The 16350-nt window shown below is 48.2% G+C and overlaps 1 protein-coding gene across 1 annotated transcript in view; it reads left to right on the top strand.

The window, feature by feature from the left end:
* The window catches only part of IL4R (interleukin 4 receptor), a 378782-nt gene that overhangs the window by 269865 nt on the left and 92567 nt on the right, over positions 1 to 16350 (top strand). Inside the window, exon 2 of the mRNA XM_063934581.1 lies at positions 10273 to 10385. Within this exon, the coding sequence (XP_063790651.1) occupies positions 10295 to 10385 (91 nt within the window). The 5' untranslated portion in view covers positions 10273 to 10294. The remainder of the gene's footprint in view (positions 1 to 10272; positions 10386 to 16350) is intronic.

Raw genomic sequence — 16350 nt, 5'->3', positions numbered from 1 at the left:
CCAACTAGTCACCCCTGGCCGGGGTACCCTGGGGGAGTGGGAACCCCTTCAATCAAGGGGTCCCCCCCCAGCCACCCAAGGGCCAGGGGTGAAGCCCGAGGCTGTCCCCCCCATCCAATGGGCTGCGGATGCTGGGCTGATAGCCTTTGTTGATAGTTATGAATATTGTTTTTAGTAGCAGTACTACAAGTCCCAGCAAGCCTCCCCCGCAAGCTGGTACTTGGAGAACCACAAGTACCAGCATGCGGCGGAAAAACTTGGCCGCTGGTACCTGTAGAACTACTACTAAAAAAATACCCCAAAAATGACAAGACACACACACACCTTGAAAGTAAAGTTTTAATACATCCATCCACACAAACATATACACATACTTACCTTATGTTCACACGCAGGTCGGTCCTCTTGTCCAGTAGAATCCATGGGGTACCTGTTGAAAAAATTATACTCACAAAATCCAGTGTAGATCGGTCCTCTTCAAATCCATTTGTAATCCACGTACTTGAGAAAATAAAAAAACGGAGTCCCGACCACGAACTGAAAGGGGCCCCATGTTTTCACATGGTACCCTTTCCCCGAATGCCAGAAACCCACTCTGACTTCTGTCTAAGTGGGTTTCTTCAGCCAATCAGGGAGCGTGGCGCCTATGCCTATGCCTATGCCTATGCGCTACATTGTAACCAATGGTGGGAACTTTCTGCTCAGCGGTGAGGTCACTTTCGGTCAACCGCTGACCTGAAAGTTCCCACCATTGGTTACAATGGAGCACATAGGCGCTACATTGTAACACTGCCGTGTGCTGTCTGTCAGTCAGTACAGGAGCACACAGCCGATCAGGAGGGTGCCACAACGTGGCGCTCCCTGATTGGCTGAAGAAACCCACTTAGACAGAAGTCAGAGTGGGTTTCTGGCATTCGGGGAAAGGGGTCCCATGTGAAAACATGGGGCCCCTTTCAGTTCGTGGTCGGGACTCCGTTTTTTTATTTTCTCAAGTACGTGGATTACAAATGGATTTGAAGAGGACCGATCTACACTGGATTTTGTGAGTATAATTTTTTCAACAGGTACCCCATGGATTCTACTGGACAAGAGGACCGACCTGCGTGTGAACATAAGGTAAGTATGTGTATATGTTTGTGTGGATGGATGTATTAAAACTTTACTTTCAAGGTGTGTGTGTGTGTCTTGTCATTTTTGGGGTATTTTTTTAGTAGTAGTTCTACAGGTACCAGCGGCCAAGTTTTTCCGCCGCATGCTGGTACTTGTGGTTCTCCAAGTACCAGCTTGCGGGGAGGCTTGCTGGGACTTGTAGTACTGCTACTAAAAACAATATTCATAACTATCAACAAAGGCTATCAGTCCCCCTTCCGCAGCCCATTGGATGGGGGGACAGCCTCGGGCTTCACCCCTGGCCCTTGGGTGGCTGGGGGGGGGACCCCTTGATTGAAGGGGTCTCCACTCCCCCAGGGTACCCCGGCCAGGGGTGACTAGTTGGATATTTGATGCCACGGCTGCAAGGCACGGTATAAAAGTGACCCCCGGCTGTGGCATTATCTGTCCAGCTAGTGGAGCCCGGTGCTGGTTTCAAAAATACGGGGGACCCCTACTCTTTTTGTCCCCCGTATTTTTGGAACCAGGACCAGGCGCAGAGCCCGATGCTGGTTGCTTAAATATGGGGGAACCCCTGTCCATTTTTTCCCCATATTTCTGCAACCAGGATCGGCTCAAAGAGCCCGAGGCTGGTTTGCCTTAGGAGGGGGGACCCCACGCAATTTTTTCCCCGAAAATTTAGAACATTTCCCCCCCCCTTCCCACTGAAAAACATGCACGGATCTCATGGATCCGTGCATGCCTATACAAACACGGGATAAAAAAGCAGGTCTGTTTTTTTTTAGCACTTTTTTACGATTTGTATTTTATCACGGCAGTGTTTGGCTATTGTCGGCAGTGTTTGTGTTTTGCACTTTTTAGTAAATTCCCGATTTCTAGCAAATTGCAGTCATATTTGACCGATGGTGTATTGATTCGTGTTTTTTTCCTAGGACTTCCAAAATATTACGAATGCCCTCATCACTGCCGTGATTATTGCTTAGTAAATTACCGAGATGACACTTTGATGAAAAAACGGCATCTCGGTCAAAATCGGGACCTTAGTAAATATACCCCATAGAGAGAGAATACTTACAGAGGCGATTACCGCTCTTCGGCCCGCCTCACCAGTCGCTCCTCGCGCCGGCCTTTCCCTCTTCCTAACTTGGATCCCCCTCTGTACTCCGCTCGGGGGGGGGGGGGAAGGGGGTTTCGCGTCGTGACGGGGTTGAGTCGTGACGTAACGACGCAACCGCGTCATTCGGTAAAACTGCGCCCCCCGAGCGGGTTACTTGGGGAGAAATAGGAGGGGGAAGCAGGGAGCCACAGTTAGTGCCGCCAGTGCGGTTGCACTGCTCGCCTGCCACAAGAAACGGCACTGAGTATGTCAACAAAGGCTTTTCTAACTTCACCTGTAACTTCACCTCCCAGTATATGTATTGGTTATCAGGGAACCTTGGGGATCAAAGAACAAAACAATTTGCGCTGCATCAATGTCCTTGATTTATTTAAGCAGCAATAGAACACTACCCTTTATTATTTTGTGCATATCCCGTACCATGTTTCATGCACAGGCCAAAGCAGACCACATCATTGACTGGTTACATGATAGTGTACGTTGAAATAAAAGATTAATGGCACATATCCATGGGTAACTGTCAAGTAGGACAGGGATAGTTGACACTATCTGACAGCTTAGAAAAATATGAAATTACATATACTTTATAAAACAAATACCTGGCTTTATAGAAAAACTTGGTTTATTTTACTGTATACTGTATACTTTACTGGTTTACTGTAAGTCTAAGTGAAGCAAAGTAAGCCAACAGCTTGTGTTTTGATTTTCTTGGAAATATTGTAGTATAGTCTAAGACAGGGGCAGATTGGGATTGATAATTGCCCAGGAAAATGTATGGAAGCAGCCCTAATGGGGGTGGGGTCTGTTGAAGGGGCGGGATCCCTCCTTATAGGGCATTATTGTAAGCAATTGCGGCCTTCCTTGCATCTTTTGCTGCAGACCAGGCAGAGGTGAAACTTGTGTAGGTGACACCCGGTGTGGCGCCCCTCGTGTGCCCGAAAAAGGGGTGTGGCCTATCATGGAGGGGGTGTGGTATAGAGAGAAATCCTGGACAGTGGGCATAGCCTCGTTAGACAGGAGCGTGGCCTCGCGGACAGCCCCCGGTTTCATCACTAGACAGGGCTGTATGCAGTGTCGGCTCCTCTACTATGATAGGAGCCAGGTGCAGCAGGAGAATGTTACACTGCAGCACTTGGCTCCTGTCACTGTGGAGAACCCGGCATTTTGGTGTCACCCCCTCCGAGGGTCTCACCAGGGTGCGGGCCCCCCCCCCCCCCCCTCCACCCCCTTCTGACACCACTGAGACCAGGGGTGGATTGGGAACTAAAAGTGGCCCTGTAAAATTTTGTAGAAGTGGCCCAACATGGGCAGCACAAGAGGTATAACATACCGTGTAGCCATGGCAGCATCACTGTATGGCAGAGTTACTGTACTACAGAGATGGAATAATAGGATTTTAATTACCTTCCGATAAATCCTTTTCTCGTAGTCCGTAGAGGATGCTGGGCGCCCATCCAGTGCTTCGTATTCCTGCATTGTTGCTTGGTTCAGTATTGTTGGTACAGCCATTGCTGAATTGTTCCAAATTGGTTAGTTTTCCTCTTTGTTATGTGTGAGCTGGTGTGAATCTCACCACTATCTGTGTATTTCTTTCTCTCAAGGTATGTCCGTCAACTTGGGCACAGTTTCTAGACTGAATCTGGTAGGAGGCGCATAGAGATAGGAGCCAGCCCATACTATTAAACTCTTAAAATGCCAGTGGCTCCCAAAGGACCCGTCTATACCCTCATTGTGCTAAAATGGACCTCAGCATCCTCTACGGCAGTGATTTTCAACCTTTTTTTACTCGTGGCACACCGAACAACATTTTAAAATTGCCAAGGCACACCATCAGTTCCCCACAGAAAAAAAACAAAACACACACAGTAAAAAAAAAAATCCACACATACATTGGCTTACACAGAAAAAACAATCACATTGCTCCCCACATGAATTATTCACATTGTTCCCCCCATAAATCCATAAATTCTTATTCTCCCCACATAAATCCCATTGAAATCCTATTGTTCCCCACAGGAGAAATAAAATAACATATTATCAGCTGTCCTCCCTGTCCCTCAGTGGCGTGGGTTGTTCATAGTGGAGTTCTACGAATACTGAGCAGCGGTCGGTCAGGTGTGGATGTGGGTTGGCAAGGAAAGCTGTGTATGCAGGCGGGAACTGGAAGATGTGTATGCAGGCAGGTGGGCTGGCTGGGTGGTGAGACGCGGCGGCCTTGACCTATGATATCACACCGTTTTCAAGGCATAGGTCATGGCCGGAGCACGACTGATACTCTAAGAAGAGCCTGGGCCAACAGTTCACTCTGAAGGTGCTGGAAGCTGCTCTGGCTCCGCGGCACACCTTGCAACTGGTCGCGGCACACTAGTGTGCCACAGCACACTGGTTGAAAAAGCCTGCTCTACGGACTACAAGAAAATGATTTACTGGTAGGTAATTAAAATCCTATTTTCTCTTACGTCCTAGAGGATGCTGGGGTCCATTTTAGTACCATGGGGATGTACCAAAGCTCCGAGTACGGGAGGGAGAGTGCTGAGGTTCCTGCAGAACAGATTGACCAAACTTTAGGTCCTCAGAGGCCAAAGTATCAAACTTGTAGAACTTAGCAAACATGTTCGACCCAGAACAAGTAGCCGCTCGGCAAAGCTGTAAAGCTGAGACACCCCCGGGCAGCCGCCCAGGAAGAACCCACTTTATGAATAGAGTGGGCCTTATCAGATCTTGGACACGGCAAGCCTACTGTCGAATAAGCATGCTGTATAGTAAACCTGATCCAGCAAGAAATCGTCTGCTTAGAAGCAGGACACCCAACCTTGTTGGGATCACAAAAGGACAAATAAAGCGTCCGACTTCCTGTGACGAGAAGTTCTCTTCACATAGATTTTCAAAGCCCTCACCACATCCAAGGACTTTGAGGTAATTGAGGAGTCAGTAGCCACTGGCACCACAATAGGTTGGTTGATATGAAAAGCCGACACAACCTTTCGGAAGACGCATTCTGAGCTCAGCTCTATCTTCATGGAAAATCAAGTAGGGGCTCTTGCATGACAATGACCCCAATTCTGACACACGTCTAGCAGATGCCAATGCCAATAGTGTGACCGCCTTCCAAGTAAAAAACTTGACGTCCACCTCCTGCAAAGGTTCAAACCAATCCGATTGCAGGAACTGCAGCACCATATTAAGATCCCAAGGTGCCGTAGGAGGCACAAAGGGTGGTTGGATGTGCAGAACACCTTTCAAGAATGTCTGAACCTCAGGGAGGGCAGCCAATTGTTTCTGGAAGAAAATGGACAAGGCCGAAATCTGGACCATTGTGGAGCCCAGGCGTAGGCCCACATCCAGACCTGCTTGCAGTTGAAACTCCACCATTGGAAACTTCTTGGATTCACACCAAGACACATACTTTTTCCAAATCCGATGGTAATGCTTAGACGTAACCCCCTTCCTAGCATGTATCAGTGTAGGAATTACCTTTTTCAGAATACCCTTCCAAGACAAGATCTGGCATTCAACCACCATGCCATCAAACGTAGCCGCGGTAAGTCTTGATAGGCGAACGGCCCCTGTTGCAGAAAGTCCTCGCGAAGAGGAAGAGGCCTCGGATCCTCCAGCAGTAATTCCAGAAGATCCACATACCAAGCCCGTCTCTGCCAGTCCGGACCAATGAGGATCGCCTGAACTCTTGTTCTTTTTATTAGTTTGATAATCCTTGGGATGAGTAGAAGTGGAGGGAACACATACACTGACTGAAACACCCTCCCAGTTACCAGTGCGTCCACCGCCACTGCCTGTGGGTCTCTCGACCTGGAACAGTACCTCCGAAGCTTCTTGTTGAGGCGAGAGGCCATCATGTCTACCTGAGGTACACCCCAACGGCTTGTCACCTCTGCGAACACCTCCGGGTGGAGGCCCCATTCTCCTGGATGGAGATCATGTCTGCTGAGGAAGTCCGCTTCCCAGTTGTCCACTCCTGGAATGAAGATTACTGATAGCGCCACCACGTGCTTTTCTGCCCAGAAGAGGATTCTTGTTACCTCTGACATTGCCGCTCTGCTCTTCGTTCCGCCCTGTCGGTTCATGTAGGACACTGCCGTTACATTGTCCGACTGAACCTGAATGGCCTGATCTTGCAGAAGATGTGCCACTTGTAGAAGGCCGTTGTATATGACCCTTAGTTCCAGCATGTTTATCGGAAGGATGGATTCCAGACTTGACCACTTTCCTTGGATGTTTTCCCCTTGGGTGACTGTTCCCCAACCTCTGAGACTTGCATCCATGGTTAGAAGGATCCAATTCTGAATCCCGAACCTGCGGCCCTCGAGTAGGTGAGAAATTTGCAGCCACCAGATGAGTAAAATCCTGGCTTTTCGGCGATAGGCGTATCCGCTGGTGCATGTGAAGATGTGATCCCGACCATTTGTCAAGGAGATCCACTTGGAAGGATCTCGCATAAAATCTTCCGTACTGAAGACCCTCGTAGGAGGCTATCATCTTCCCCAGAAGGCGAATGCACTGATGAACCGTAACCCAGGCTGGCTTCAGGACATCCCGTACCATTGATTGGATCACCAACGCTTTCTCTACCGGTAGAAACACCCTCTGCACTTCCGTGTTGAGTATCATCCCCAGGACGGGCAGTCTCCTTGTCGGCTCCAAATGTGACTTTGGAAGGTTAAGGATCCACCCATGATCCTGGAGTAGCCGAGGTGAGAGAGCAATACTCTGCAACAACCTCTTCCTGGAAGATGCTTTTATTAGCAGATCGTCCAGATATGGAATTATGTTCACTCCTTGCCTGCGGAGGAGTAGCATCATCTCTGCCATGACCTTGGTGAACACCCTTGGTGCTGTGGAGAGGCCAAATGGCAGTGCCTGTAACTGATAGTGACAGTCCAGCAGCACAAATCTGAGATAAGCCTGGTGAGGCGGGCAGATCGGAATGTGAAGGTAGGCATCCTTGATATCCAGGGATACTAGAAATTCCCCCTCCTCCAGACCTGAGGTCACTGCTCTCAGAGACTCCATCTTGAATTTGAATACTCTCAAGTAGGGGTTCAATGACTTTAGGTTTAATATCGGCCTTACCGAACCGTCCGGTTTCGGTACCACAAACAGGTTTGAGTAATAACCCTTGGGTTTTAGATGAGGTGGAACTGGAACAATAACATTTGTTCGGACTAATTTTTTAATGGCTTCCTGCAGGATAGCACTTTCTGTCAGCGAACTGGTAAGCCAGATTTGAAGAATCTGTGAGGTGGGAGTTCCTGAAACTCCAGTCTGTAGCCCTGGGTAACAATGTCTGTCACCCAGGGGTCTAGGCATGACGACACCCAGATGTGACTGAAATCTTTCAGTCTCGCTCCCACCTGCCCGATCTCCAGGCTGGGAGGTCCACCGTCATGCTGAAGATTTTGAGGAAGCAGAACCTGGTTTCTGTTCCTGAGAACCTGATGGTGTGGGTTTTCTGGAGTTTCCCCGACCACCGCTAAAGAAGGTGGAAGGGGATTTGGATTTTTAAAATTTTGTGGTCCGAAAGGACTGCAGTGTAGACGTAGGATAAGATTTCTTAGTCGGTGGTGATGCTGAGGGGACAAAGGTTGACTTACCCACAGTTGCCATGGAGATCCATGCATCCAATGTGTCCCCAAACAGAGCCTGACCTGTGAAGGGTAGGTTCTCCAGACTTTTCTTGGATCCTGCATCTGCAGTCCATTGGCGTAGCCAGAGTCCTCTGAACACCGAGACCGCCGTGGTAGTAGCCCTTGCATTCAGCATGCCAAGAGCCTTCATAGCGTCCACCATGAACCCAGCAGAATCCTGCATGTGACGCAAAAACAATTCAATGTCACTCCTACCCATAGTATCTAAGTCCTCTAGTAACGTGCCTGACCACTTTACTAAGGCTTTAGAAATCCACGCACAAGCAATAGTGGGCCTTAAAGCCACGCCTGTAGCAGTGTATAAAGATTTGAGCGTAGTCTCAATCTTGCGTTCAGCTGGCTCTTTTAAGGCGGTTGAACCAGGGACAGGTAAAACCACCTTTTTAGACAACCTAGATACAGAAGCGTCTATACTATAGGTGGGTTTTCCTACTTCTTTCTATCCTCTTCAGGGAATAGGAAAGCAATGAGAATTCTTATAGGGATCTGGATTTTTTTCTCTGGGTTTTCCCAGGATTTTTTAAATAAAGAGTTTAACTCCTTAGAAGCAGGGAAGGTAAGCAAGGATTTCCTATTTTCTGTAAAATAAGATTCCTCTACTTGTTCAGGTATCTTCTCAGAAATATGTAAAACATCCCTAGTGGCTTCAATCATTTGCTGCACCCCTTTAGCAAGGGATGCATCCACCCTCCTGCATATCTCCATCACCGTCCCCTGTATCAGAGTCGGTATCAGTGTCAACTTGCATTATCTGGGCAAGTGTACGTTTTTTAGGGTATGTAGGTGGGGTATTTGAGGAAGTTGTGGGAGCTGAATGCTGCAAACCCTCTACAGATTTTCTCAAAAACTGCGTCTCTTTATCATTATGTGACATCCTTTATGAAATCTGGGATATCATTCCCCTTAAAGAATCCACACATGGGGGTTCGGATTCAGAAGGCTGGGAAAGCATATTGCAGTCCTGAGTACATGGAATAGACTCCTCAGGAGAAGATACACACTCTGCAGCACCTGACACAGCGCCCTTAGACATGGTAATGTGGATATATACACTTACACACACATACAGGAAAATGTCAGACACAGTTTCTCCCAGAGTACCTTCAGAGAGTCACAGAGTATAAGGAGCCAGCCACACAGCGCCCCGGTGGGCAGTTATTTTGATAAAAGCCCGGCGCTGACTAACCAACCTTAATAGGTTAGTTAGTACTAACTACACTCTCCCCCCCTGTCTATAACACCCTGGTACCGCAGAGGATAACTGGAGTTATGTGGGGGTCAGCGCTCCCTGTCAGCATCCTGCTTCAGTGAACTGCAGGGAAAAAATGCAGCTGGTGAGTGCTGGATCCGCTCTGAGGAGAAGCCCCGCCCCCTGTAATGGCGCGTGGCTTCTAGCGCAATTAGATTATACTGGTCTGAGGTCTTTGGTGCTAACAGCGGGATTAGCCCGTTAGCAATATTTACCAGTTTTAGGGTGATCGCGCTGGCCCAGGACGCCCTTCAGCCGAGTCTACATATGCATGTTGTTGAGCCTTCATGGAGCGCAGCCTGTCAGAGCTGCGCTCCTACCATTGTACCGCCATTCCCGCCGGCAACCCGCTAACCGGGCCGCCGGCGCTGTACTCACCACTCTTCTTTCTTCTGGCTCTGTTAGGGGGTGGCGGCCGTGCTGCGGGAGTGAGCGGTCGCCTCGTGGGCTTGCGATCAGCACCCTCAGGAGCTCAGTGTCCTGTCAGCGGAGATAGAGAACCATTAACTTCAAGAGTTGGCTCCTACTTCCCCCCTAAGTTCCACGAAGCAGGGAGGCTGTTGCCAGCAGCCTCCCTGTACCTAACACTCTTAGAAAAAAATAAAACTAGAAAAACTCCTAGGAGCTCCCCTAGCTGTGACCGGCTCCTCCGGGTACATTTTCTAAACTGAGTCTGGTAGGCTGGGCATAGAGGGAGGAGCCAGCCCACACTATTAAACTCTTAAAGTGTCAGTGGCTCCCAAAGGACCCGTCTATAACCCCATGGTACTAAAATGGACCCCAGCATCCTCTAGGACGTAAGAGAAAACAGAATGAATGAGGACAATGCAGTGCACTGAGTGCGGTGGGCTGCCTGTCAAGTGGAGGTGGGGCCACATGACAACACATAAAACAGCCCCACAGACACATCGGCCTACCAGGAATCTTCCAGGTGAGCCCTATGGCCAATCTGACCATGGTCTAAGAATCATGTGAATACTTTGTTGTCAGATAGCAGACGGCCAGCTAAGGAGTCTGCTGAAAAGTATAAAATGAGTTGTTGTTTTTTTTTTTTTTTATGTCTTAATAACATTAACCAATCCCAGTCTTTTCCTTCAGCAAATTAATATCTGGACTTTGCTTTTAATTCACAGGTGCTGCTGAATTCCAGCTGCCATGGAGACAGATGTAACGTTACATGGGCCACATCAGATGCTGAATATAAGCTTACTATGGCTTTTATTGTTACTCGGCACACAGTGTAATGGTAAGTACTATAAAAAATAGGAAGAGACCAGTTAGTTGGATGCACTGAAGGAGATTATTAATGCTTAACGTTTTCCCTCTGTAAAGTACCATATAAAGTCTGCATTCCTGGAGCAAATAGCGCAAATAAGACACAAGAACCCGTATACTTTCCGATAAATAGGATCAGGACGCCAGTCAGGTGCTTGTACATTGCTCATCAGTCTTTGATATGATTTCAAATGGTCATCACATGGTCATCATGCTGAAATAATCAGCAAAACGTTGAACTTTACCTGTGTGGTTCTATAATTTCATCCGAGTGCCGCCGAAGTTATTTATCGGGCTACAGATTAGGGAGCTTCCACGTAAGGCACCAGACTGCAGTTGTTTTCTTTGTTGGTGTGCTGCCTGGAAGGACTGTCTGTCTGTCTGTCTGTCTGTTTGTTCATTCAAGCATCACGCATAAATTTGGATGGTGTTTTCACTATTGTATAGCTTTGTTACCTAGAAAGAAACTGAGGTATGACGCTTGACACTCGTGTGCAGGCTCTTTAAGTCCAAAATGACTATAAGTATATATAATATATACAATGGGGTATATTTACTAAGCTCCCGATTTTGACCGAGATGGTGTTTTTTCTTCAAAGTGTCATCTCGGGAATTTACTAAACTCAAATCTCAGCAGTGATGAGGGCATTCGTATTTTTTTGGAAGTCAAAGAAAAAAAATACGAATGAATACACCATCGGTCAAATACGACTGTTTTTTGATACAACTCGGTAATTTCACTAAAAAGTGTATTTCACGAACACTGCCGGCAATAGCCAAACACTGCCGTGAAAAAATACAAATCGTAAAAAAAAAGCCGATTTAAAACAGACCTGCATTTTTTTTACCGTGTTCTGATAGGCATGCACGGATCCATGAGATCAGTGGGAAGGGGTGGTAAAGTGTTAAAATTTCAGGAAAAAAATGCGTGGGGTCCCCCCTCCTAAGCAAAACCAGCCTCGGGCTCTTTGAGCCGGTCCTGGTTGAAAAAATATTGGGGGAAAAATGTCAGGGGTTCCCCAATATTTCAACAACCAGCACCGGGCTCTGCGCCTGGTCCTGATTCCAAAAATACGGGGGACAAAAAGCGTAGGGGTCCCCCGTATTTTTGAAACCAGCACCGGGCTCCACTAGCCAGGTACATAATGCCACAGCCGGGGGACACTTTTATACTGGTCCCGGCGGCCCTGGCATTACATACCCAACTAGTCACCCCTGGCCGGGGTACCATGGAGGAGTGGGAACCCCTTAAATCAAGGGGTCCCCCCCCTCCAGCCACCCAAGGGCCAGGGGTGAAGCCCGAGGCTGTCCCCCCCATCCAAGGGCGGCGGATGGGGGGCTGATAGCCTTGTGAAAAAAAATGTGAATATTGTTTTTAGTAGCAGTACTACAAATCCCAGCAAGCCTCCCCCGCAAGCTGGTACTTGGAGAACCACAAGTACCAGCATGCGATGGAAAACCAGGCCCGCTGGTACCTGTAGTACTACTACTAAAAAAATACCCAAATAAAAATAGGAGACACACACTGTGACAGTATAAGTTTATTACATACATGCACACCTCCAAACATACATACTTACCTATGTTCACACGAGGCTCGGTCCTCTTCTCCATGTAGAATCCTAGGGGTACCTGTGAAAAAAATTATACTCACATAATCCAGGGTACCTTCTGTTCTTTGTATAATCCACGTACTTGGCAAAATAAAAAAACGGAAACCCGACCACGCACTGAAAGGGGTCCCATGTTTTCACATGGGACCCCTTTCCCCGACTGCCAGGACCCCCCCTGACTACTGTCAAATGGGGTCCCTTCTGCCAATCAGGGAGCGCCACGTCGTGGCACCCTCCTGATTGGCTGTGTGCTCCTGTAGTGTCTGTGAGGCAGCACACGGCAGAGATACAATGTAGCGCCTATGCGCTCCATTGTATCCAATGGTGGGAACTTTGCGGTCAGAGGTGAGGTTACTTTCGGTCAACCGCTGACCGCAAAGTTCCCACCATTGGATACAATGGAGCGCATAGGCGCTACATTGTATCTCTGCCGTGTGCTGCCTCACAGACTCTACAGGAGCACACAGCCAATCAGGAGGGTGCCACGACGTGGCGCTCCCTGATTGGCAAAAGGGACCCTCTTTGACAGTAGTCAGGGTGGGTCCTGGCAGTCGGGGAAAGGGGTCCCATGTGAAAACATGGGACCCCTTTCAGTGCGTGGTCGGGTTTCCGTTTTTTTATTTTGCCAAGTACGTGGATTATACAAAGAACAGAAGGTACCCTGGATTATGTGAGTATATTTTTTTTCACAGGTACCCCCAGGATTCTACATGGAGAAGAGGGCCGAGCCTCGTGTGAACATAGATAAGTATGTATGTTTGGAGGTGTGCATGTATGTAATAAACTTATACTGTCACGGTGTGTGTCTCCTGTTTTTATTTGGGTATTTTTTTAGTAGTAGTACTACAGGTACCAGCGGGCCCGGTTTTCCACCGCATGCTGGTACTTGTGGTTCTCCAAGTACCATCTTGCGGGAGAGGCTTGCTGGGATTTGTAGTACTGCTACTAAAAACAAAATTCAAATTTTTTTCACAAGGCTATCAGCCCCCCATCCGCCGCCCTTGGATGGGGGGGACAGCCTCGGGCTTCACCCCTGGCCCTTGGGTGGCTGGAGGGGGGGGACCCCTTGATTTAAGGGGTTCCCACTCCTCCAGGGTACCCCGGCCAGGGGTGACTAGTTGGGTATGTAATGCCAGGGCCGCCGGGACCAGTATAAAAGTGTCCCCCGGCTGTGGCATTATGTACCTGGCTAGTGGAGCCCGGTGCTGGTTTAAAAAATACGGGGGACCCCTACGCTTTTTGTCCCCCGTATTTTTGGAACCAGGACCAGGCGCAGAGCCCGGTGCTGGTTTATGAAATATGGGGAATCCCTGTCAATTCCCCCCCCCCATATTTTGTCAACCAGGACCGGCTCAAAGAGCCTGAGGCTGGTTTTGCTTAGGGGGGGGGGACCCCACGCATTTTTTTTTCCGATTTGTAACAATGTTATTTTTTTTTTACGAAAGGTGCACAATGAAGCCCTGCACAGATCTCACAGATCCGGACGAGATTCATTGTGTTAATGTCGGCAGTGTTTTACTAATCACTCCCGTAAAACACTGCCAAAAAATACGAATGACATCGACATCGGAAAACACGAAAATGCAGAATACGACAGCTTAGTAAATTAGTTGTAATAAATTCAAAAAGTTGCACATTTACACTTGCGATGTCATTCGTGTTTGAACTTTAACCTCATTCTGAAAAATACGAATTTTAGTAAATATTAGAGATGAGCGCCTGAAATTTTTCGGGTTTTGTGTTTTGGTTTTGGGTTCGGTTCCGCGGCCGTGTTTTGGGTTCGAACGCGTTTTGGCAAAACCTCACCGAATTATTTTTGTCGGATTCGGGTGTGTTTTGGATTCGGGTGTTTTTTTCCAAAAACACTAAAAAACAGCTTAAATCATAGAATTTGGGGGTCATTTTGATCCCAAAGTATTATTAACCTCAAAAACCATAATTTACACTCATTTTCAGTCTATTCTGAATACCTCACACCTCACAATATTATTTTTAGTCCTAAAATTTGCACCGAGGTCGCTGTGTGAGTAAGATAAGCGACCCTAGTGGCCGACACAAACACCGGGCCCATCTAGGAGTGGCACTGCAGTGTCACGCAGGATGTCCCTTCCAAAAAACCCTCCCCAAACAGCACATGACGCAAAGAAAAAAAGAGGCGCAATGAGGTAGCTGTGTGAGTAAGATTAGCGACCCTAGTGGCCGACACAAACACCGGGCCCATCTAGGAGTGGCACTGCAGTGTCACGCAGGATGGCCCTTCCAAAAAACCCTCCCCAAACAGCACATGACGCAAAGAAAAAAAGAGGCGCAATGAGGTAGCTGACTGTGTGAGTAAGATTAGCGACCCTAGTGGCCGACACAAACACCGGGCACATCTAGGAGTGGCACTGCAGTGTCACGCAGGATGTCCCTTCCAAAAAACCCTCCCCAAACAGCACATGACGCAAAGAAAAAAAGAGGCGCAATGAGGTAGCTGTGTGAGTAAGATTAGCGACCCTAGTGGCCGACACAAACACCGGGCACATCTAGGAGTGGCACTGCAGTGTCAAGCAGGATGTCCCTTCCAAAAAACCCTCCCCAAACAGCACATGACGCAAAGAAAAAAAGAGGCGCAATGAGGTAGCTGTGTGAGTAAGATTAGCGACCCTAGTGGCCGACACAAACACCGGGCCCATCTAGGAGTGGCACTGCAGTGTCACGCAGGATGTCCCTTCCAAAAAACCCTCCCCAATCAGCACATGATGCAAAGAAAAAGAAAAGAAAAAAGAGGTGCAAGATGGAATTATCCTTGGGCCCTCCCACCCACCCTTATGTTGTATAAACAAAACAGGACATGCACACTTTAACCAACCCATCATTTCAGTGACAGGGTCTGCCACACGACTGTGACTGATATGACGGGTTGGTTTGGACCCCCCCCAAAAAAGAAGCAATTAATCTCTCCTTGCACAAACTGGCTCTACAGAGGCAAGATGTCCACCTCATCTTCACCCTCCGATATATCACCGTGTACATCCCCCTCCTCACAGATTATCAATTCGTCCCCACTGGAATCCACCATCTCAGCTCCCTGTGTACTTTGTGGAGGCAATTGCTGCTGGTCAATGTCTCCGCGGAGGAATTGATTATAATTCATTTTAATGAACATCATCTTCTCCACATTTTCTGGATGTAACCTCGTACGCCGATTGCTGACAAGGTGAGCGGCGGCACTAAACACTCTTTCGGAGTACACACTTGTGGGAGGGCAACTTAGGTAGATTAAAGCCAGTTTGTGCAAGGGCCTCCAAATTGCCTCTTTTTCCTGCCAGTATAAGTACGGACTGTGTGACGTGCCTACTTGGATGCGGTCACTCATATAATCCTCCACCATTCTATCAATGTTGAGAGAATCATATGCAGTGACAGTAGACGACATGTCCGTAATCGTTGTCAGGTCCTTCAGTCCGGACCAGATGTCAGCATCAGCAGTCGCTCCAGACTGCCCTGCATCACCGCCAGCGGGTGGGCTCGGAATTCTGAGCCTTTTCCTCGCACCCCCAGTTGCGGGAGAATGTGAAGGAGGAGATGTTGACAGGTCGCGTTCCGCTTGACTTGACAATTTTGTCACCAGCAGGTCTTTCAACCCCAGCAGACCTGTGTCTGCCGGAAAGAGAGATCCAAGGTAGGCTTTAAATCTAGGATCGAGCACGGTGGCCAAAATGTAGTGCTCTGATTTCAACAGATTGACCACCCGTGAATCCTTGTTAAGCGAATTAAGGGCTGCATCCACAAGTCCCACATGCCTAGCGGAATCGCTCCGTGTTAGCTCCTTCTTCAATGCCTCCAGCTTCTTCTGCAAAAGCCTGATGAGGGGAATGACCTGACTCAGGCTGGCAGTGTCTGAACTGACTTCACGTGTGGCAAGTTCAAAGGGCATCAGAACCTTGCACAACGTTGAAATCATTCTCCACTGCACTTGAGACAGGTGCATTCCATCTCCTATATCGTGCTCAATTGTATAGGCTTGAATGGCCTTTTGCTGCTCCTCCAACCTCTGAAGCATATAGAGGGTTGAATTCCACCTCGTTACCACTTCTTGCTTCAGATGATGGCAGGGCAGGTTCAGTAGTTTTTGGTGGTGCTCCAGTCTTCTGTACGTGGTGCCTGTACGCCGAAAGTGTCCCGCAATTTTTCTGGCCACCGACAGCATCTCTTGCACGCCCCTGTCGTTTTTTAAAAAATTCTGCACCACCAAATTCAAGGTATGTGCAAAACATGGGACGTGCTGGAATTTGCCCATATTTAATGCACACACAATATTGCTGGCGTTGTCCGATGCCA

The sequence above is a fragment of the Pseudophryne corroboree genome, chromosome 7, assembly GCF_028390025.1.
Source record: "Pseudophryne corroboree isolate aPseCor3 chromosome 7, aPseCor3.hap2, whole genome shotgun sequence".
Taxonomy (NCBI): domain Eukaryota; kingdom Metazoa; phylum Chordata; class Amphibia; order Anura; family Myobatrachidae; genus Pseudophryne; species Pseudophryne corroboree.
Note: the sequence above shows the minus strand (reverse complement) of the source record. Positions and strands in the feature narration are given on the sequence as shown.